Below are 23,740 nucleotides of genomic sequence, written 5' to 3'. Positions count from 1 at the left end.
ATGGACAACACAACTGCAGCAACATTCAAAATGACTGCGTATGCTGTCATGGAAAACTACAAAGATGGGCTGTTTAGTGTATTTTTCCTGCTCTACCTCATTACCCTTGTTTTGAATGTACTGCTCATTTCTGTTATACACCAAAACAAACAGCTGCATCAACCTATGAACGTGTTCACCTGCATGCTGTCCCTTAATGAAATCTACGGCAGCAGCGCTTTGTTACCTGCAATCATGGCTGTGCTCGTATCAAAAACGCACGACGTGACCTTGAAGTGGTGCATGGCTCAGGCTTATTTCCTGCACACATATGCAAGTGGGGAGTTCTGCATTTTAGCTCTTATGGGATATGACAGATATATTGCGATATGTTCCCCACTCCATTACTACAGCATCATGTCTTATTCAAAAACATGCAAGCTCATTGCATTTACAGGTCTATACCCATTTATTGTTTTTACATCTTTTTACTCCCTTACCTTACAGCTTCGCTTCTGTGGAAAAGTCATGTCAAAATTGTACTGTGTGAACATGGAACTGGTCAAAAATTCATGCACAAATGCACAGTACATAAGCACTGTAGGACTTGCAATTCTTGTTCTTTTTATAGTCCCCCAATTAGTGATGATAGTTTTCTCTTACGCACACATTTTAAGAGTATGTAGGACATTTCCAAAAGAATCTCAAGCCAATGCTTTTAGAACGTGTGTCCCACACTTGTTGTCTTTGTTGAACTACACTATTGCTTCCCTTTTTGAAGTAATCCAGACCAGATTTAACATGAGTCATGTGGCTGTCGAAGCACAGATCTTCCTGTCTTTATACTTTATCATCATTCCACCCATTGCCAACCCAGTGCTATATGGACTCGGCACTCAGACAGTGAGAGGTTGCATAATGAAACTGTTTATTAAAAACAAAGTCATGACAACAGTGCTAGCAAAGACACTGACTGTGGATTAGGATCTGATATGCATTGCTTTGGCAATAATTGTTAGAGATTAAAAAACTATAATGAGAATGTTTCTCTTTTATCTCTCATCTGGCCAAATGGATATTTATCCGTCTGTGACCTTTAGTCAGATGAAAGCTGATTTATAAATCTTTTCATATTTGCTTGACTTCACATTTCATAATCATGTGTTAGGGGGGGTTAATAATGTAAATGATACAACAATTTCTCGTAGGTGTGCATTTTTCTGTTAAATAAACTCTGAAATCATAAATCAAATCAAAGGTAGTTTTTTGTTTGCCTATCTCCATGGGTCTTTTTAAATTTGCTGTTAATTCACTTTTAATTTGCTGCAGCGTATTTGATGCACTCTTTTTTCACAAATCTTTCTTCTGTGTGCCTTTTTTCTCCAGATGAAACATTATTCAGACCATGAAGTGAAAGAAACAAAAGAATTAACAAGGCGAAGCCAATTGTGGGGGGGGGGGGGGGGGGGGGGGGGGATAGTCTGTTCTATTAGCCTGGCCATTGCTAGTCATGCACATTCATTAAATCAAGTTGATAACACCTATGTCACATTAAGAGGATATTACCAAGTACTTAAAGGCTTAGAGTGGATTCAAGGAGATTAAAGACCTGATTCTACTATGGGGAAGAAGTGCTGCCGAAATGCTTGAAGAAAAAACTCCATATCAAATCTGTCCGCGTTAACAAAAATGCATTTAAAAAACACATTTTTGCCACTATTTTTAGTTTCTGTAACTTTGTCAAGTTACACGTGAGTGGGTAGAAGTTCAAACTGAAGATTGACTGTAAATGGCTGTGATGACTCTGTGGTGAATCACTGGCAAAATGGTTAAGCACTGAACACAGAGCTCACTGCAGGCCAATGTGACAACAAAAGCATTCGTAAATGAACTTTCTCGGGCCCAAATATGATTAACAAAGCTTTCTGACGCAGCTGAGAATAGATGCCGCATGAACAGAGAGTACTGAATTAGAAAATATGTGAGTCATTTTGGCTGGTATGTAACGTCTGGCTGAGTCTGCACGTATGAATAGAGTTTTGTTTTCGCTGTTTGTGTGTTTCTCATTTTGTAAATGGAAATTTTTTGCATGGAATTGTTTGCAGTAACGCAGCCCTTCCCTGGATGAATCCTGAGCCTCATCGCAGCTGTCGCAACATTTTTGTTAAGATGCCCGCCATTATGCAGTGTAATTCCTGTGTTATTGGGCTGGAATTGCAGTATTTTTCCTCATACACTTTTAGTAGTATCAATCTATTTTATCCAAAATCTGATGATCACAAATTACTAACTTTCTAACTGCTTACAAAATACAAAATGGATACATGCAATTAAGGCACAGAGGAAGTTATGTTGTAATACTTTGTCTAATATCCCCAAATATATGAAGTCCAAGACCCTGTGAGTGAATCTGTGTGTGTAGACCTTTTTTGTAACTCGGTTTAGGCCTAACCTAATAACAGAAGCATTGGACTTAGAAATTTAGTTCAGCTCATCTTGTCAGAATTTAGAACAAATAGCTCAGTTGTTCACATCACAAACGGTTGCATTGTTTTAACACGTGTCAGCACTATGATTTAAATTTTCTGTTCAGTCTGTTTTCATCATATCTGTCTTTAGCACTGTTTTGTAAATGTAGCAAACTAACAAATAAATAAGAACTCCTGTGAATGGATGATGATTCTTATTAGCAGCCAGTATTTTCTATTTATCTGGATACGATTATGACCTCCTTTATAATGAGAGTGAGATGAAAGCAAAGCTGACCTGTTAGAAGTACCTGGAGAATAAATGATCCCGCTGTGTAAACCCAGGTTATTACCTCTGATGTTCTAAAGGGGGATACACTGGGAAAAAGGCATCTAAATGAGAATTACAAGTTTGATTTTATGACACTGAATGAGTACTGAGACGTTTGTGCTGAAATCTGGTGAAGTAAATATTGTCTGCATGCAATCGTGGTTGTGTTGCATGTGTAATGTAATGTATAAAATACAGATTGTAGACACAGAGGACTATTTATAAGGAAAACACGCAATGAGGGTTTCTTGGTATGAACCAAACATTTTAAAATGGAACATGAAATAAGAAAAATGCATTTAATCATGTGTGGTTTGACACAGTAACAAGAATATTACTAAGTATAATCGTGGGGTAATATTTGTGGGACTGCTCCTTAATTTCCAGTCGGTAGCAGCAAAATTTGTACTTGCAACATTACTCTAATTCATGCAGATTAAATGCAATATACATCACAGCAACAACAAAAAAGTCATTACTATTTACACCTATGAGGCAGTGTGAAACCTGGCAATTCAATTTGGGGTATTCTCTTCCACTCTATGTTAGCTTCAACTACAATTCAATCACAAGTCCCATTTGAATATCTCCATATGGCCATAGTGCAATACCTTGGCTACACAAACACAGTGGGATGGAGTACCTGGCATCCACAGAAGGACGTGGCAGAAAATTAAAGGCCGTCTTTTTTCTGTGCCTTGTGGAGGTTGACTGATTTTTTGTCAACAAAGTTATGTGTAATGACACTGGATTTTCCTACCAACTGTCATGCAGAGATTCACAATGGGCACACGTACAGTACCGAGCAGTGCTGCTTCTACAAAGGCTTTTTCTCCTCTGGGGCTGCTGTTTTATTCTTGAGGCTGAGAAGATAAATGTGTGCTCTCTCTGTGTTAATGTAATTGGGGCAAATGACGTGCAGCTGTCCCGTGAACCCGCAGGTTCGCTTTAAACCAGTAGTAGCATACCTAAATAAACAGTTATACCTGCACTAAACAGAGCACTATTCCCACGTGTTCCATTAATTATATATTATGAGAAAACCTGAAGTTTCATGTAAATTGAGCAGCCTCATCATTAAAGTAGAAAAAGAAAGAAAAACACTCAGCAGAGGTTCTCATGTATGTACTTTATTTAAAAAAAAAAAATGCAGCTACAATATGGCACAGGTGTGATATGTGAGTCACATGGCTGGGTACAATGTTTTAGTCTTACAAAGCATGCTTGCACATTAAACACTTAATAAATACGGTTATTCTGCTTTTTACGGCGCACAATCAGAAAGAAAATGATTCAATTTTCTGGGGCCGTTTGTATAAGAATTAGAAATACACTGTGCCGCTTGTGTGCATGAGTGTGTGTGGGTGAGTAAGGGACTGCGGGTGAGCCGAGGGGTGGAGAAAATGTCTTACAAACAATCAGGTAGACAGCATGCATACAAAAATAGACGACTATTCTGATCGTTCATCTGTAATTTACAATACGAGTTCATTATTGCCAAGCCTTTTATTTTTGTGCCTCTGGTTTGAGGGATAGCTTGCGTTCTGTGTCTTCTCTGACCTCTCTTGGAAAAGTACAATGTACATTCACTATCACTGAGGCACAGCACTTGATTTACAATTTGTATAAGTAACCCAAAACACCGTGTAGTCACTTTTGCTGTAGTGTAATATCATAATATCTGTATGTATATATATATATATATATATATATATATATATATACATATATATATAAAACATCCTGTACACTCGTACAACAAACATACCCATGAATCAAACACACATGCATAACCAAATGTTGTGCACAATGAGCAGCTGCACACAACTCCAGCATAATGTTCAAACAACTCAACAGAAGCAAAGGGACGTGGCCATGCACGTGAGCAATGATTTAAAAACCTCTCTGACAAATTTCTGACATGGAATCAAAGTGCTTATTTGCCATAAACCCTGGGAGCCTATAACTTATTTCATCAAGCCAGGCATCTTTTTTTGCCTTTTGTTAAAGCCCTCATCCTAAAAAGAAAGCGATGAGGCAAATAGGGATAGCGAGTCTTTGTGCTCCTGCAAGTGGACTGCAGTTGAAGGTGGTGTAAAGGAGAGGAGATGGAGAACCAAGAAGGTAAACAATGGTTTTTGGTGCCTTTCATTTCCGTCACTGGGACGCCAGCTGTGTGAAGTGCAGACAGAGGTGTTATAGCTTAGTTGTCACCGCCACACCGAGTCTCAACAGGCTACCCTAAAAAACCCAACGATCGATTTGTGTCTTGAAGGGGGACGTTCTGCAAGAAAATAAAAGCACGAATCAGAAATCAGCAAATGCAACTCGTTTATAAAACAATAATTCATGCTTAAATGTGTTGTTATACATTGAGTGAACTGTGGAGAATTCGTAAGCGGTGAAGTTTGTCATTCAGCAGGGGGTCGTTAACTCGGCGGACAAACGAGCGCTTGTATTCCAGGCGGTTGGCTGGTCTGTGATCAGACAGGTTTGTCTGCTCCAGGGCACGGTACAAATCCACCAGAGAGTCCGTCTGCATCCTGCAGTCACGTCCATGGCCTGGCAAGACACAAAATGCACCAAAAAAACATATATTAGTAAACTAAAGTCGAAACTGAGATTTGTTACCTTTTCACACCCTCTAACAACGCTCCCCCTAGAGTGATTAAAAAAAAACATTTTGCTAATTGGATGAATCAATTCTAGTTTTCATTTTTTACTGATTAGCCTATTGACTAATTATGTAGCCTATGGACGTCTCCCGAGATGAGTAAACATTTATTTTGTTTTTAAGACATTAGTCAGAGCTACATGTATTATTTGTGCTTTTTTCTTCAGACAGCAATAAAGGAAGAAAAAGGACCTTAAACCTAGGAAACTGGAATCTCATGCATTATTCTAATAAGCTACCCAAACCCCATTTGTCTCCTGTTTTCATGCACTGCCCCCTGTTGCCAACACTCATACACTGCACTCGGGCTCTGATTATGTGAGTTGTCACACACTGTTTTGTATTTTGGAAGCAGGGTGGTACATTCTGAGGCTTTTGGGCTGTGCTTTGAAATGTATCGCACTTTGTTTGCCGCCTGTTTTGTGTCTGCTTTCTCATCCCTATTAGAAGTGGTGGAGAGACCGAACCCACGGAGCAATAGATAAATGAGGACAAGAAGAGAGGGGCCTTGGGCGAGCTTCTTTATCCCATTCTGAATTCAACATTAACTTGGGCTGAAAGGATTCCTCCTCGCCTCGCCATCCAAACACCGCCGAGAGGCACGACGACATCTCGATCAGGCAAGAGGGAAAAAGGAGAGAGAGAAAGCGAAAGAATGAGCTAGAGAGTGTGCTAGAGAGAAAAAGAGAGTGGGCTGCCAAGATAAATCAGTATCAAATAAGACTAAATTTCGTTTCACTTAGACAACTTCCCCGGAGGACTTCAAGGGATGGCGAATGGGCTGGCTTTAAATCCAATCCAATAAAGCAATAATAGCGAGTATTCAACCTCTGACATTTGCTGGCTCTGACTGCCTGTTAGCAGCTTTAATAAAATAAATGATGACAAATAAGCGCATTTGCACAGCCGTGTGCTGATGAAAAGACTGATCTGCATATAACACTGAGCAGGAGAGGCTCTCACAGCAGGACCATTCAGTGATGCTGTTAAGTGTGCGACGTCTTCATCTCTACCTCAACATTTTTGTACCCCCACAAAACTGTCAGATTAGCTCTAGGAGCTCTTCATCGCAGCCACCTGTCAGGCTCCAAATGTGTTAATCTGAACTGATTTTCAGTTCAGAGGTATTTAACGCTTTCGATTAAACGTAAGTGGATATTGTTGTTGACCTCTCTTGAATACAGCAGACACGGTGATTATAGCATCGTTTATTGTAAGAGGTGGTGCCTGACTGTCTAAATCGAAGCAATATGCCTCAAATTTGTGAGAAGAATGTCAACTTGTGCTAATAACGAAAAAAAATCTTGCCAAGCATATGTGAATACTTCAATCCATCCATAAATTTCATTCATTTTAACCAATTCAGGGTGGAGTTCAGTGGGGTCACAGCCTATCCCAGCTGTCACAGGATGAGAAGTGACGTAGCACCTGAACAGATCGCCAGTCTGGGCTAACGCACAGATTCATACTCTCAGCCAAGTTTTTTCACAGTCATGAATTACCCAAAAAATTGGACAGAGAGGCCAAAGCATGCACAGTGAGAACATGCAAACTAAAAGTAGGAGGGCCCCGGCCGGCCAGTGGACTCAAACCCACAACCTCCTTGCTGTGAGGCAGTGCTGCAAACCACTGCAGTTCTACTGCCCTGCCTTTTGAACCATATTACCTGCAGCAGTGAGGCAGGCAATAGTCTGAAGGCAGCTTTCGTTGCACTTTTCAGTTTCACTACCAATCAGTTTCTAGTATTAACAGATAAATCAATATCTTCCATGCAGACTGTGGGCAGCAGCGGCAATCTACCAATAAGCAAAGCAATAACAAGGAGTTTTTTTGTTGCAGTGCCCTCCTAGCAACTAGAAGCAACCACCTGCCAATCATATCATTCTCTAGAGGGTTACCAGCTGTGTGACTGAGGCCTAAGCTTTATTGGTATATAGCCCAAAAATCCATCATTAAACAGTTTTTAGGAAAATAATTATTTTATTAGTTTTTCTGTTAGCTATAGAGTGCAGCAGGATTTTACAGTTTGCACATCTCATTCCCTCATTCATGGTCACTTTGGAATAGGATGTTGGTTTGATGCTGTAAGGTCTTGGATGAATACGGGGTTTAGACATTTGGTTCTGTAACATGAAATACGTAAATAAAAAGCCCACTTAGAGAAGCGTTTTACTTGTCCTAGAAAAGTTTCCAAAACAGTGATTAAACAAGACTTGTTGGGGACACTGTGATTACAATTGTGATTACATTAGCCATAGCAGCATGTTGCTATTGCTTTATAGCCTAACAGTGTTATTAAACCATAAGGGGCTTTGGTGAATTCAAATCCTGTAAAAATGTTGTAAAATAAATACAAAAGAGAAGACTGCAACTGTTTGGCTTCTCATGACAGGCAGCATACTGTAGTAAAACTGAAAATTCATATAAGGAATCTGACCTGCATCCCTGGACCGGTCCAGTGGATAGTGCTGCGGTTCCCCCTGATCAGAAGCAGCAGTGGCAGCCAGGATAGCATGGAGGCCGCTGTCCCTGGGAAGTGTGAAGCTGCGAGGTTTCCCTCCTGCCTCTGAATCAATACTGGCCCTGAGGGGCAAGGGCAGGGCTCTGTACTGTTCCTGCAGCAGACTGCGCTGTGCAGGCAGAGTGGCCTGCCTGCGGTACTCCATCGCCAACTGGTCCCTGTCCTGGGATAACAAGGATTCCTCCATGGGAAACGTCTGGAGATAGTGCATCCGTGTGTTGCTTTCCATCTGGTCGTGCCACGAGTTTCGATGGCTGCTCGTCTTTGGCCCGGGGGAGATGCCATTGTTGCTGCTGCCTTCCTGAGGCTCTGAGCGGAACTCCTCATGAGAAGAACGAGACTGAAAGGTGTCGGAGGAGGAGAGATGCCCGCGTTTCGGTTCAAGGTAAGGACTCACCTAATTACAAACAGACGTAAGAAAAATAAGGGACGTGTGCCACAGAGGAAAATTCAGTAAATCAACCATAAATTTCTGAACTACAGGCTGACAGACTCACTGAGGATGCTCTGGGATAGGTGTCATAAGGTGGTGGTGGACTGTCCTGTTTGGACATTGAGGGCATTTCCATCTCCTCATGATCACTCTCACTCCAGTAATCTGTCATGTACAAAAGTACTGTTGAGTTAATACTTCTAGGCACAAGAAAAATCAACTGTTTCTACATGCAGCAGAAAGGGGTAACTTTTCTCACACGCATACAGTTTGCAATCTGAACACCTGCATGAGGTCGGAAAAATCAAACTCTGACTAACAGCTCTGACAAGGGTACTGTGGCAGGAGTGTGGATGGGTAGGTGTGATGTACAAGTCCGGGTCCACTCTGGAGTGTGAAAAAGGATGAATCTAAGATGTGAGAACTTCCTTATAGGTCTTCTGGAGGTGTTATGGTTCTAATTTAGAAACTCTTCTGTAAAGCAAAAGACCCTGTTTTCATGAAGCTAGTGATAAACCTGCTCTCACCCACCCACCCATGCAAGGTTCCTACGTAGGCTCCTCTAAATAGCGCAAGGGTTAGTTACATTATTTCCGGTCCATCTTTAAGAAGCTGAAGAAGTTATTCAGCCCCTTAAAATTACTATTTATACTCAGCACGACGAAGCGATTCTTGAATCTGATGTAAAGCGGAAGTACAACGCCTCTGCCGCTGATCTAAATCTGTATATTGAATCCTCTGCATCTGGTCTTGTTTTTCCAGGCCATAGCATCAAATTTACTCTAAGCCAAGTTATAATTTTCAAATCCCCAATTTATTTCCTTGTAATTCTTCTAAACTTTGACAGTCAAATAAATAATTAATGAGCTCATCTCCCAGTGGAAAGATTCAGACAAAGAAGTCTTTACTTTAAAGTAAGTGAACCGAACTAAAGAAGCAAGAATTTAAATGGAGTCATCTCTACAGTCACTTTTTTTTAAAGAAACGTTAATGTTGGAACAACCAGTTTTGTCCATTTGTGGTGCAAAAGTTGTTGCACCTCCAGTTCTAAACAGTAAAGACAGCAGCTTAATTACTGCTGTGAGCCTCTGACAGCAAATCAAAACCTCTGCCAAATGAAGACTAGGCAAAATAATTATTCACGCATTTGTTTCAACTTTTATGTACGTAATTCCTCAATCGAAAAGCAACAGCGTGATGCCCCACTGCTTAGAAATCATCAGTTTTATATAACTGTTGACCTGTAACAGCTGAAGAAATTCTTGCAGCACCGTGAACACAGACTGTGACTAATCTCACCTTGGTCTTGGCGCATTTTCTCCTGCTGCTCAGAGTAGCCTGCCACTGCCATACTGAGACGACTAAGCCACCTGTGGGGGAGAACAACAGCACTGACGCACAGCAATTCAACATCCAATGAAACATCTCATACCAGTGTGTGTGTGTGCGTGTGTGTGTTCAACTGTTTGACTAATAAACTTGCAAAACTACTTTGTTTCAAACAGAGAGGGCAGTCTATTAGTAGGAGGATTCAGTTTGCAGACAGTATGGGTTTAAATGTTTGGGGAGTGTGCAATACGGCTATAAAAGCCTCATTAACTCACCGGGACATGTCGTCTACATTTTCCGCAGCAAAGTAGAAGGTCTTTATCTTCGGATGGCAAGCCTTGAAAGCACTAAAAGGGACATATTTAATCACACGTAAGCAGAAGGACAGCAACGTATGGCTCACATTTCCACGTGAATGCTGTCGGCTGGAAAAATAAACCGACACATGGCCGTGCATATACTGATTCATGCTGACACAAAAACAGCAAGACTGCGCATCATGAGATAAAGCGCTTTGATTATTTTGGGGAGTTGGAGTGGGAGTCAGCCTCATGAAGTACGATTCCATTTATATACAGTCACAGTCTTCAACCCAAAAGCTGAAGGGCATCATTAAGATAAATAATTAAGATAGAGCCATAATTATTAAACACAATTCCAAACCCTGTAATATTCCTGTTGTTTAACTCAGTACTGAACAGCAACCCATCAAGTCATACATCCTTCTGTTTATCTCATTCGTGGTTGTGGGCGTTAGACAATATCCCAGCTATCACTCGGTGACAGGCAGGGGGCACCCTGCAGAGGTCGCCTGTCAAAGTGCAACTACAGAGAGACAGACAACCGCCTATTCATGCTCGGGTTTACCCCTATGGCCAATTTGGAATTGCCAATTAATCTCACATGTCTAGACTGTGGGAGGAAGCCAGTATACCCAGTGAGAACCCATGCAGGCACCAGGAGAACATGTAGACTCTACACAGAAAGGCACCAGCTATCTAGCAGATTCAAACTCGACCATGAGGCAACCATTGTACCTACTGTACCACTATGACAAAAACCATCTAATCCTTCACTCCTAATGATTTTAACTCTTTAAGCTCACAGTAAACCGCAGCAAAACATCATTTCGACTGTTGTAAACGGTCCGTGAGCCAAATGCAGCCAACTTTGATCTTAAGTGAGCCAAACCACTGAAACATTTAACTACACTTCAATTAGTAAACTTAACTACACATTAATTCCCAGATACATAAATATCCAATTTAATTCAAATGTTGATTTGTCACCAGTTCAAAACAACAGTCACCCCAAGGCCTTTTATATTAAAATATAATATAAAGTAATATAAGAAAAACAAGTGCCAGAAAACTCTCAGGAAGACTGTTTGGGCTTAAATTATAAGAAATAAATATGTAAATTTACAATTTGTTTCTGGTAGCACACTGACTAGACAGTCCTCTCATTCAAAAACATTAAAAACAAACATAAAGGACATATTATTTTTGTTGACTGACTGAAAATGTTTTATTTATTTATTAATTAATTAAGTTAGCTTGTTTTGTTACTGTGGGCCAATTGTAGAAATGTTGGTGTAACATAAATAGTCATGGGCAAGGTATTTATCAGTAGGAAAAGCTGTAAAACTCCGCCCTGCTTAACAGTTTCCAAAGCTGTTCAGTGGGCTGTATTGGAGTCATTTGACACCCCTGGTCTAGACCAGCAAAATTTTGGAGAATTTTCTTTTCTTTCAAGTTAAAATTAGAAAGAATAGCTCTTAAAATAACCAAAAGTTAAATTAATTTTTCTAATTATACAGAAAAATCTAAATAAATTTCTTCCCCAAAACATACCTACAAGCTATAGCTCCATTAAGGCCACTGTAGTAAAGGAAGGTAGTTATGCAATGATACCAAACGCAATTTGTGTGAGGCAGCCATGCTCCAATTAAGATAGAAATCACCTTATTTTCTAATCCTGCACACAGTTTGCAGTGTTTCGTATCTGCCTGTCTTTATCTTAAAACTTGCAGTTTTGCCCCAATCATCAACTACGTCACAGCCTTCTCCTCTTACTCAATCACTAAATGCATGTGCACATACTCATCACACTTCCAGCCCTCCACCTGTAACCAGAAAGCACTCCGGGCCCAAAAAGCCCCACAAGAATTTCTTAGAATTATTTCAAGTTTGACTCATAAAATGTGAGTCACACCCTTCTTCAGTGACATTTTCAGTCAGCAGACTTTTTAAAGATCTTTGTTACTGTAATATTTCATGTTGTAGTAATATACCAAAAACTATTAGTACAGCTGCTGCTTCAGCAATTTCTCTCTTGTCTTCATAATTTCAGATTTAAATTAACATCTGAAACTAAATAACATCTGCTGTGCTGTCAGAATATTGCCTATTTGTGAGTCAGGCACTCGATCCCACCGCTCTGAATGGTCAGTCCATTAAATTTCAGTATAGAGCTGTATGAAAAGCTTAAACAAATTACATATTTTGCTCATTTCTCGGGTGAAAAGATAAAATCTGGCCCAAAACAAACATTAAGAATGAGCCCATTTTCTTGCCAGGAACCAGTTTGCAGAAGATAACCGCTTAACTGATGTTTATAGGGCTGTGTGCAAATATGTGACATGCATAAATGCAAAAGAAATGCACATTTATATTTGGTGTTCAGGTAAAAACAGGCACTCACAACTTCCTTCTGCATTCAGTGGCACGATCTATCTTAAACTCTGGTAGGCTGACGAAGCCCTCCGCCTTCTCATCCTGAGATAAGCAAACAGAGAGTCAATTCAAAGTTCAGCTTGAAGAATGAAGTCTAAAACGTATCAATTGCTCTTTTATGGGAACGATCATATTCACCTCCTCATTCATGTACCAGTACAGACACGTGTCTTTCAGGATGAACCAGTACTTCTTCCACTTCTGCGAAAAATAGGTTTTAGCGTCTTTCTTTTTCCACAGCCAGCCCTGACAGTCGCCCTGACCCAAGTCCCTGCAGGAAATCCGCCGTTTGCTGATTGAAGTGAGAGGACTTCCAGCTGCAGGCACCAGTAGGGGAGCAGAACAGAGGAGGGGGCTCAGAAAACTCCACTTATGAAGCACCTGCTTATATAAGGATTTGAGTACAAGTGAGCATGCATGTAAAATTCAATCCCAGAAAAATGATTCTACCTTTACCCTTTTTCTTTGATCTTGAAAGCAATGAGGATCGTTCAAAAACCTGCAAAATTAAAACAAAACACATGACGGCATGAAATAAATCCCGGTGTGGATTCTGACAAAGAATGATTTCACATTTCGTGGACAGGACAGACTAACGTGATACAAGGATGCAGAGTCAGAGCTAGACGTGGACCGGGAGACTTCCATCTGGAGGGCAGGGACGAGTGTGTAATGGGTCGGGCTGGCTCCTCGCTCGGTCTTCCTCCTGTTCTGACTCAGGCTGCGACCCAGGAGGAAGTCTTCGTGTGAGGTCTTGTCTTCGCTCTCAAAATGCATCAGAGAATTCTCTGCAGGGACACAACAGAGGCAGACTATTATACACATCACAACAACCCAAAACTGATTTTTTTTTTTTTCCTTAAATCCTAACGACACGCTCTTACTAACGTCGATAAACACCGAATCATCTGCTGCCTATCGGCAAGACTTTGGTTCAAGACTTTCCACTTAAAATATGTGAAAAGTGTTAAAACATCTACCAAGGAAGCCGTTGTCAGGCAGGAAGCCCTCAAAACTTCCAAATACTGCCTCTTGTAGATAAATATAGCTCCATCACTTTTTCTGAAAAGCCCAAAGGAGCAACATATCAGCAGCATCCTCAGAGGAAACAAACACATCACTCAAGTCGTTGTTTGAGGCTGAAATAAAGCAATTCAGTCTCCTCCCACTCCATTTACCACCTAGCTCAACAGTCACCAGCAAAATGTGAAAATCTTAGGAAAATATATTTATACAGTTGCCAAAGCAACAGCGTACTTTTTATATCCAAACTCGGAGGCATGGCGAAGCTGAGAGGGAAAAAGAAACAGAGAGAGGGATGAAGAGGGGGGAGAGCTGTGATAGATAATGAACATATGGAGGAGATACAGGCAGGAGCTGATATCCAGCATGTTATCAGTTTTGACAGGCCAGCTTATCCTTCTACTTTTTGGCTGGGAGATCTGAGAGGGTGAGGATATTATGAGATCTCCTCCCACTCACCTCAGCTCCCTCTGTCCCTTTCTTCCTCCCTTTCTTTTTCTCTCTTTCCCACTGCCTCCCACTCACCTCTCCTGCTCTCTCTCTTCAGCTTGGCCAGGTCTTCGTTGTCTCCCACCCAGTTGTATTCCACTGGCATTGATATGGGCCTTAGCCTCCCTAGAGCAAGGAGGCACAGGGAACGGCAATATTACACAGCCTGCCCCCACACACAGACACACACGCACATACACACACACACACAAATCAAAAACACCTAGAAACATTAAGACGTCACATCTGCACGGCTTTAAATTCTTGGCTCCCACGATTACAGCGGTGAATCCTCGGATGAGGCAGAGGTCTTACCGTAGGTGGGCGTGCTCCCCCTGCGGACTGATGCACCCTCTTGGTTCTGGTCGTACTCGTAACAGTACAGTATAGTATCCTCCTCCACCAGAGGAAATTGCCTTCGACACTCCTGATCCAAGTAGGAGTTTGGTGATTCAGATCCCTCTGCGACATGGACATCTGATTGAGGATCATCATCCGGCAGACTTCCCTTGTCATCTCTTCGGTAACAGAAAGCAGGAAGTCATTTTATTGTCAGGGTTTGGAATAAGATCAGAGAGACGACGTTGTTCTCCTCCGAGCCCATCTGTCCCCATTACAGATATATATTTTTGTATATACTTAGATTTCTTGGGGCTAAATCATTTCCACTGCCAATGTACTTTAGTTTTTAACAAACATTACTCAAACAGGAGTATATTCAGCTGCAGATTCCTACACATTTTGTGCTCTAGTTTTTATGGTATTAGGTAGTGTTTACGCAATTACACATGTATTAAGTCAAACAAAGCACAGCGCAGGGAAAATAATCAGGGAAATAGCAGCAGGGAAAAATAAGGAGCACATCTCCCCGTGCAACACCTTTTTTTTCTCAACAGCAGCGGTCAATTTATTATCAGTTTTGATGGTTTTAATGGTACAAATCCAGGCATTTTAATGGTATTTATTCATGATTTAAAATTCATAACACATATTGTTGTAGATATATTCCCTTTCTTTAAACCAGTTACAAATACAGTGATCACTAACATGAGATTTCTAACATGCATCCACTGAGGACTTAATAATACAAACTTCATATATTTAGCTCAATAATGCTCACCAGCCTGATTTGGCATTTGGGTATATCCAAAGTAAGTAAGATTCATCCTCTTGGGACAATACATTCAGTAAAACATTACACAGAAACAAATATCTCTGGGTAAACAATACTAATCATGTAGCTTTATTAGTTATTATCTGTAGTCGCGTGTTGGAGCTGACCCTGGGAAATCAAAGCTTTCAAGCATCAGTCAAAAATTCACGATTTATCTATGACTCTCGGAGGAGAGCGTTTCTTTATCCACAGAACACGATGCACTGTGTTTGTTGTTTGCATATGAGAGAAGCTGAAATCTGAGGAGGAACTAATTATTACTCGTGTCACCAGTCGAGCCTTTCAATATGTGACATGGTTCCATTCTTGTGGGAACTTTGTGACAAGAGTGTGGGAGAAGCACCTGCAGCCATCGTGAGGTGCAACAAGCTGTCTGCATGTTCAGAAGTTTCACTGTAAAGCTTATCCAAATGTTGTGCATCATATTTGCTACCAAACAAAAAGGAAAACAAAGATTCTCACTGTCTCATTTTCTCTCTTAGTCCCACTCATTCCTGCAGAGTTTATCCAAACAGCAGAGGGTACAGCTAATGAGCTAGGCTAGATATTGTAGTAGAAAACTCAGACTGATATCATTCAATAGCAATGAATGCAGCAAACTAACCTATTTGAAATGGGTAATCCTGTGAATTTCATTGCATGGCGTCATTTACTCTTTTTATGTATTTACAAGTTGCCAAAAAAGTGGCAAAGTGGCAAAAAAAATGGGTGAAATTAGGCTGAAAATTTTTGACAAACCAAACAATTTTCTTGGGGAAACCTAACATTTTGTCAGCCAACACATGGCTTTGACTTAATGCATTAAGACACGTAGACATAGTCAAGAGAGCGCGCTGAAGTTCCAACCAAGCATTGGAAATTATTTATGTGACTTTAAACGTGGCAGGGCTGTTTGGTGCCACACAGAATGATCTGAGAATTTCAGAAACTGCTGATCTGCTGGGATTTGGTACAGAAAAAGAAAATATCAAGGAGCACCACTTCTCTGTGTGAAAATGCCATATTGATGTCATTCTCCTCTGTCAGGGGCGCATCGAGCCAATAGCAACTTTTTAAAAACCAAGGTATGCGGAAGAGGTCAATCAAACCCTGAAGTAGACAGGCAACAGCAGAAGACAAAACATGCTGCCACTGCCAATCAGCTAAGAACAGGAAACTGAAGCTACGGTTCACACAGCCTCACCAAAATTGGATAAGACTTGGAAAAACATTGGATGCTCTGATGAGTCTCAGTTTCTGCTGCAACACTCAGTTAGTAGGGTCAGACCTCACATGAAAGCATGGAACCATGCTATATTAATAGTTCAGGCTACTGCTGGTGGTGTAATGGTGTGGGACATATTTTCTTAGCACACTTAGTGCCAACCGAGCCTCATTTAAACACCATAGACTACCTGAGTATTGTTGCTCACCATGATTCTGATGGGTGCTTTAAGCAGGATACCACCCAATCACAATCCCACCCATCACAAAGCTCAAATCATCTCAAACTGGTTTGCCGAACATGACAACGACTTGACTACTCAAATGGATTCCACAGTTAACAGATCTCAGGCCAACAGAGCATGTTTGGGTTGTGGTGAAATGGGAAGATTCAAATTATGGATGTGCAGCTCATTTGCAGTTTGCAACAACTATGTGAATATGAACTGTGCATTCCTTTTTGTTCTTTTTTTTCACATATTTTTCATTGTTTTTCACCTCTATCTTTCACATCTTTTAAAACAGACTCCCCTCCTCTCACTGCCATTGTTGATACAACGGTACACCTTCACTCAACAAGATAACATGACTGTGTCGTACATAATGTGCACATAAAAACACTGCCCTGCAGTCACACCAAGAGTGGAAAACTCTGGTAGGAAACCTTTTGCAAAGCAAGCAAAGTTTTCTGTGTTTTACATCTGCGTTCACCTGGGAGTGTAGGGCTCTGCTGGAGGAGGGGGAATGTAGAGGTCCTGCAGGGCGCAGCTACTCCTCCTGGACGGAGTGCTTAAAGTGCTGGTCGGCGTAGCGACACTGCTGCTGGGGCTCTGAGGGAAGATTGGCTGTGTGTAAGTGAGTGTATGTGTATGTGTGAGCATGTGTGAAAGACAAAAAAAAAGGCAGACAGAGAGAAAGAGCGAGAGAAACAGTTACAGGGACCGACACAATGAAAATTTGGAGCTCACAGCAGTTCAGTCAGTCAGTTCGGGAGCGTTCACTCTGTTCAGACTGTGCAGCTGAGCATCTCAACCATGAAATGAGCTGTGTACTGTACGTTTCTGATGCTTTAGTTCTAACTGGTGCACAGAGGAAGAGAGGCTGGCGTGCGGTCTAGTCATCCCTCTTAGTCAGGTCAAGGAGGATCTGGCCATAGCCTACTTTGCTTGTTATGTACAGTAGACTGTTTTCTAAAGAAAACATGTCTTTGTGTTTAAGCACCACAATGTAAAACAAATTTGCCGAATGTATTGTCAGAATAAGAATATGCAACATCGTCAGCTTAACTTGAATAGTCGGAGAAATGTAATCCAATCACAAGAAATCATCGACTTCCCAAAAAAAAAGCTTTTTCAACAATAGAATACTAATAAGACATTACTCAAACTATGCTGCATAAACTCAGCGCTGACCAATAGCTGAGATGTAACACTGAGTGGTCTGTGTGCTCCATCATAAGACCATTATATGAGTCACCGCGCAATGTTCTTTTCAATAACTTAGCAGAATACCTTGACATTTTAAATTTTAGTCACAGCTCAGATCAGAAAACACCACAGTCTCTGGTTAGCTTTTTTTTTTTTGCCCCTGAAAAATGCCAGCGACATAGCAGATTCGATTTAGGTGGAGAAGAAGAATGTGAGGACGTGAAGGGGGAGGAGGCTGAGCAGCACTGTGCTTCAGGGCCTCAGGGGGAGAAAACATTTTCTCTGGAATGGGACTCAAAGAAAGGCTGGACTACTTTAATACACGTCCCTCTCATTTCCACCCATTCTGGCGCAGGCACACGGTCCTAATATTGTAATTGGTTTGGCTGAAGTAGGACAACAGATGCCACTTAGGGCTGAAATGTCAAAATCTGTATGGATCATGCTGGACATCAGTTAGTCAAAAGAAGAGTGTTTGAGATTTGTAAGGTGCATTACAAAATATGTAATAATTGATAAAAAATAGTGTTAAAGTCGAAAGTTGTGATCACAAAGTGGGTGGAGTCAAGTGGATTAGTTTGGACGCTACTCTACAAGCAGATTCATGTTACACTCTCATTTTATATTCTACCCATTTTAGGGTGATCGCATTTTTTGGTGTTTAGCTTTGTACGTTTATATTCACCACAGGCACAGAGATGAACACAAGCGAACAACATCAACAGCCACACAGAGACATGAATGAAAGCTATATCTGTGGAGCATGAAGGCAGTCATCATACCTGCAGAGCTAATGGTTTCCATCTCATGTTTTTCAGCAGAGCAGGGGTTGACGTGAGCGTGCTCTGGGGGCGTTTCTTCAGCGTCAGGGTGACACCTGCAGGATCTCCACGCAACAAGTTCACCAGATTTTTCAGCTGCCAGCCCACCTAGTGCACAAGAATAGCTCGATAAGGGTTTCCTCAACCCACACGGGCATTTTAATGCCTTAGACTGCAGAAATAACGGGAAATATTGCCTAGACTAAATAAACAGGGAGTGTTTTGTTTTTGTTGTTTTTTTGCCATATGTATTAGTAAAGTTTACCTTTGAATATTTGAGAATATGACCGTCATCATGTAATCAGTTTTTTACTATTACACAGGAAAAAAAATTCACCTTCATCTACCAGATGCTCATGCTGCAGTATCTGTCTCTGTAGACTCACATATGTAGCGATCATTATAGAATTTAATAGGTGGGCTCTAAAGTTTGTTATCTGAACAATATTGAAATATGGTTGTAATTTATCCTTAAGTTCCAGAGTTATGCTCCTGAATAATAACCAGAAGAGTTTTTACAGAAAAACTTGACTAAATTTGACATGTGTCCATTACTTTATTACTTTATCATTCAATACTATTAGACATTTATGTGAAAATTGTAACAATTTTTGAGTTTTGGATCCAACCAGAACATCAATGATACTAGTACCTCACCCCGTTCAAGACATGACAATTAACAGGTTAAAATGCCTGTAAAAAGGATAAAGGTGACATTAATCTTGAGAAGAGTGTGGGCGAAGACCCATTAGGTGATCATTGTGTGTAAGTTTCTGACCAATATTTTAGGAGGAGGCGTGAGTCTTATGAGCTGTGGTTGGACAAATGGATGGGCTATCAATGGACCCCTTACCATGGCATAAGCTCATTGGTTCTTAAGCCAGATGAGCTTAGAAAGCATGTTTTTAAAAAATATGCTATAAATGAACAGCTGGACCAAACCTGAACAAATTTCTTCAAAAAATTCCTGAGACAGTCTGATCATGAAAAGGGGAAGGATGCGGGCTTAAAACATAATGTCTTCAGTGATGCTATCATCAGAGAGGAGGCATAAGAAGCTGATATTTCAGTTTAACAATGCCACATTTAGTCTTCTTATTAACTGTATGTATTTCAGGTAGTTTCCATTCATGATTTGAAGTCCTTTTCTTTATGTCTAATCTTTTTTTTTTTTTTTCAGTTCACCAGAAAATGTGAGCTGTTTTATTTGAGGTGCTGTTACTTTGTTATTTTGGTAATGCACATGGATCCTGATGGTTGACAACTGTAGCACAGCCTGCAGCCCTCTGAGGTTCATGTTGATGATGATGTTTAATGCAAAGCTGGATGCCTCAGGGCATCTTGCACGCCTCCTGCCATGTTGTGGTACAGCCTGATGTTGTGTGTTGCGAACAGCTGCATGCCATGTAAATACTCTTTAACCCAGTTTTAATGATATTTGGCACGAATAGCATCCCGCCCAGAGAAACACTCTCTGCTGCTGAACCAAATATGCCAGGTCCAGTTTGGGGAGGAAAATAAAAAATTCTCCCGCTCGGTCAACCGCACTGAATTTTCAGTATGTCTCGTGTATTTCAAGCACCCTGAAGTACCAGACATTTTTCAGCCTCTGACCTGGCAATCACTTTGTTCCTTGCCAAGTAATTTTTCACCCTTACAGCCACTACACAGAAATTCTTCACAGAAAGTGCATTAAAGACATAGACTGACTGAACAGGCAGACAGACAGACACTTTGCTTTTATTCTTTATTCTATGGTAGAGAAAAAAATGTTCTTCTGTTCGAAGAAAAAAAGTGTTTATTTAAAGCAGTAAATCCCTGATTTTCAGCTTTTTAAGCTGTTTACTTGGTAAAGAAATGTTCTGCTTTAAAGTGTTTCTTATACAACATCAAGTCATTGGTTTCTTCCTTTTGTTTCATCTCACTGGAAATTCAGATAAAACTCGTGAGCGTTAAAATGTACCATAGTGTATGTGATATTTTATGTGTTTGAAGCTTTTTTCATTTAATGGCCATTCCTGCACCAGACTCTATCACTGTTGTCACAAGTTATTTACTTCTGTGTGCACAACACCACCAAAATAACCTACAAATTAGCAAACCCTTAGGTCTTTCTACATGTTTTCAAGTTAATCACAAGGCAGAGCATTTTTTTTCTTCATTCGTTTCCTTTGATGTAACTCGTTTGCTTTAGCTGCCATTTCTACATCCACTTCCTATGAAAAAAGATGCTCAGATCCAGTGAACTCTGCTCTGTGTCTTTTTGTTGGAGTACTCCCTGCTGCCTTAATTATAAATCCCTCAACTATTTATAACATGCCTTGGTTTTTTTTCACTTGGTGGTGTTTTTGTCCTTGAGTATTAAGATATTTAACAACTTTTCTTTATGACTTGTTATCTCATTTTCCTGTAAGAAGAGATGGTGGCAGTAATCTGGGCCATCACAGACAAATCTAGTTCAATGCAGTTTCTCTAAACCCTCAAAGGAACGTTTGTGAACAATCAGCTGTAATTAAGTTGCTCTACACTGTGCCATAATAAATTAAATGCATTAACAATGTTTAAGCTGGTTTAAGCAATGTTTATGAGTAACAGTGGAGTTTTAGCTCAGCATATAACTCTACTGCAGTAATGTATTGCCTACTTAGGCTGCTGCAAGAGTCCATCCTCTGTTTGAGAACACCTATTACTCAGTCCTACCCCACATACTAATTTCGTGCAACCAATACATCATAATCATGTTGTTTAGAAAGAGCTGAGAATGTCTTGCAAATCAGTCTGCAAAATCACTCAAATCATTTATACTATACTTCAAGGCCCTATTTCAATTAGCTGTTTCTGTGTTGGGCTTATGTAATGCTAATATTTACATTACTATGACAGGCTAAAATAGCTTCCGTAGAAGTTTTGTTTGAATACATTGCATTTTCCTTTGGTGCCCCATGAGGAGCATGACTCTGACTGACGCATGCTTCGGTAAAATGAAAATCAACTCTGCATTTCCACTTTTTCTCCAAAACATGGCTGCATTCAGTGGGTGACTTGACTGACTGAAATGAATCTGACTTGAGCTGTGTAATTATCATAAATCTCGCTGTTGCACACACAAGTAGCAATTATTTTAAACAAAGGGTGCTATATTTAAATTCCACTCTACGGAAAAGTGAAAGTTGAAAGTTTTTTCCCTTTCATTTCAGCTCATCACGCTGTGTACGCTGCAGAAACAGACATTTTGTGCAGTTATGCCTCTCACTGACAGAAACAATGGCAATTACTTTGGGTGATAAGTGCTCATGCTGAATCTGGGGACAGCTGAGAACAATTTGAGGTCAAAAAGCCATGTATTGAAATAAAAAGAATGAACAGCAACATCCCCACTTTGAGCCTGGATTATACACTTTATTATTTCCATTTCCCATCTGCTTTTCAGTTCTTTTCTGCTATCTATTAAAAAAAAAGAAGAAGAAGGCTAAAATTTGGTAGTTGCATTCAGGTGCATCGGAACTAGCAAGACTGGTCTAATTATCAAGAAAAACAATTTGTGTGTGCCACTAGTTTCTAGGAACGAAAACAGAACTCTCGCTAGCACAAGTTACCTTTTTGAAGCAGGTACCTCTTGATCTGCTTTTAACAGAAAATCCAACTGACCCCATGATGGCCCTCAAAAACTACTACGAGAGACACTACAGCCAGTATCCTAGACGATAACAGTTGAGCTGCAGTGGCTCATAAAAGCACTGAACTGCAGGAGCGTATAAAACAACAGCATGCATTCATAATTTCTTTATGTATGTAAAAAATGTCAAAATTAAACAAACATTTGCATAAATAATCTGCAAATGCAATGTAAATAACATGCAAATTCAAATAACACCAATTTTCTTTTAAAAACAACATAATAATAAGGCAGAGAAAGAACATGACCATACCACTGTCTGATGATTGACCTGAATGACTTCATCTCCAGCGTGGATTTTCTTGCAGCGGTCAGCCAGTGACTGATGGAAAAACAGAGAGACCGAGTCATTAAAAGCAGCTCTGATTCAAGTAAAGTATAAATAGTGAATGAACAGTGAGGTGAAACTCTGCAAAGGTGAGCAGAAAGACATTTGCACTTACTCCCTCTGTGGTGCCGGTGATCACATGCAAACCATCATATGTTGATTTGATATACATGCCCTGTGGGAATATAGCAGATATGTAAATGACTGCCTTGTAAAGCACAGCATTAGGAGTCGGCATCATCTGCACCTCAGCTCAGCCCCACAGTCATTTGCAGTACAGACTACTCCATATTTGCAAATCTCCATTTGTTTTAATCTGCTTGTGGTGCAAAACTGGTAGAAAATCTGGGTTTTTACTCAGTGAAAGCCTGAGAGGGAAAGTGCTTTTATACACATCTCAATTTGTCTCAGTAGTCTTAAACAACTAGAGGAAAGTCATAAAATATCACACGGGTGCACTTTCTTTAAATGCACAGAACACTCTGCAAACTTATGTCATGTAACGAGTCCCTCGCAAGCAGATTAAATCAAAGATAAATGATTGTTTATCTGCAAATACTTTTAGTCTGGTGCTGCAAAAAGAAAAAAAAACCTTCAAGGCTTTCACTAAAAGGGGTCAAAAGTACAAGACAAACAAACACACAACTATTTACACACAGATATGCATGAAAATACATGCATAACTATGTGACACACACACACACCGAGTCACACGCAGAAACGTAGAAGCAGCATGCCAGTCTTCAAGATGAGTGGAAGAGGTTTATTTTTAGGCTACTTGACCCACTGTTGTGTTCAGGTTTCACTGAACGGATGAAAGAACTTCCATGCCCAATGCTAGCGTTTGTGTGTGGGGGGTGGGGCTTTCACTGTGGCTCCAAGCAAGGAGCTTGTGCCCGAGTGTAGGTCAGTGCAAAGATGGAGTCCAACAAAGGGGAGCGTTTATATACAGTGCAAGAAAAGTATTCTCTGCTTCTAAACAGTTATATACAATCCTAAAAGTAAGTGCTAACAGAATTGCCGGTTGCTGTATTCTATTTTCTTGCATTTCACTCATCTGAATATGGCCAATATGTTGTTTTTATGTCACATTTTATCCACTGACTCACATGCCCACCAGCTCAGCAAA

The 23,740-nt window shown here is 40.4% G+C and overlaps 2 protein-coding genes across 9 annotated transcripts in view; one reads left to right on the top strand and one right to left on the bottom strand.

The window, feature by feature from the left end:
* LOC146378890 (olfactory receptor 52D1-like) lies at positions 1 to 963 on the top strand. Its single transcript, XM_084941633.1, has one exon. The coding sequence runs from the start codon at positions 1 to 3 to the stop codon at positions 961 to 963; it is 963 nt and encodes a 320-aa protein (XP_084797759.1).
* Positions 964 to 3,888: 2,925 nt separating this feature from the next.
* Positions 3,889 to 23,740, bottom strand: part of LOC146378889 (connector enhancer of kinase suppressor of ras 2-like) — a 31,178-nt gene continuing 11,326 nt past the window's right edge. For 2 of the 8 annotated variants that reach the window (XM_084942016.1, XM_084942019.1), the window contains exons 7-22: positions 22,727 to 22,786; positions 22,537 to 22,605; positions 18,569 to 18,715; positions 17,071 to 17,204; positions 14,298 to 14,500; positions 14,019 to 14,108; positions 13,068 to 13,258; positions 12,921 to 12,969; positions 12,609 to 12,787; positions 12,439 to 12,512; positions 10,011 to 10,082; positions 9,706 to 9,776; positions 8,471 to 8,571; positions 7,890 to 8,370; positions 5,150 to 5,340; positions 3,889 to 5,062 (exon numbers count right to left, since the gene is read on the bottom strand). In XM_084942016.1, coding sequence (XP_084798142.1) covers positions 5,015 to 5,062; positions 5,150 to 5,340; positions 7,890 to 8,370; positions 8,471 to 8,571; positions 9,706 to 9,776; positions 10,011 to 10,082; positions 12,439 to 12,512; positions 12,609 to 12,787; positions 12,921 to 12,969; positions 13,068 to 13,258; positions 14,019 to 14,108; positions 14,298 to 14,500; positions 17,071 to 17,204; positions 18,569 to 18,715; positions 22,537 to 22,605; positions 22,727 to 22,786 — 2,160 coding nt within the window. In that variant the 3' untranslated portion in view covers positions 3,889 to 5,014. The remainder of the gene's footprint in view (positions 5,063 to 5,149; positions 5,341 to 7,889; positions 8,371 to 8,470; positions 8,572 to 9,705; positions 9,777 to 10,010; positions 10,083 to 12,438; positions 12,513 to 12,608; positions 12,788 to 12,920; positions 12,970 to 13,067; positions 13,259 to 14,018; positions 14,109 to 14,297; positions 14,501 to 17,070; positions 17,205 to 18,568; positions 18,716 to 22,536; positions 22,606 to 22,726; positions 22,787 to 23,740) is intronic. The other 6 variants (XM_084942017.1, XM_084942020.1, XM_084942018.1 and 3 more) reach the window with 4 other exon arrangements.

The sequence above is a fragment of the Perissodus microlepis genome, chromosome 10 (genome assembly GCF_051167445.1).
Source record: "Perissodus microlepis isolate ML-2025 ecotype Zambia chromosome 10, ASM5116744v1, whole genome shotgun sequence".
Lineage (NCBI taxonomy): Eukaryota > Metazoa > Chordata > Actinopteri > Cichliformes > Cichlidae > Perissodus > Perissodus microlepis.
Note: the sequence above shows the minus strand (reverse complement) of the source record. Positions and strands in the feature narration are given on the sequence as shown.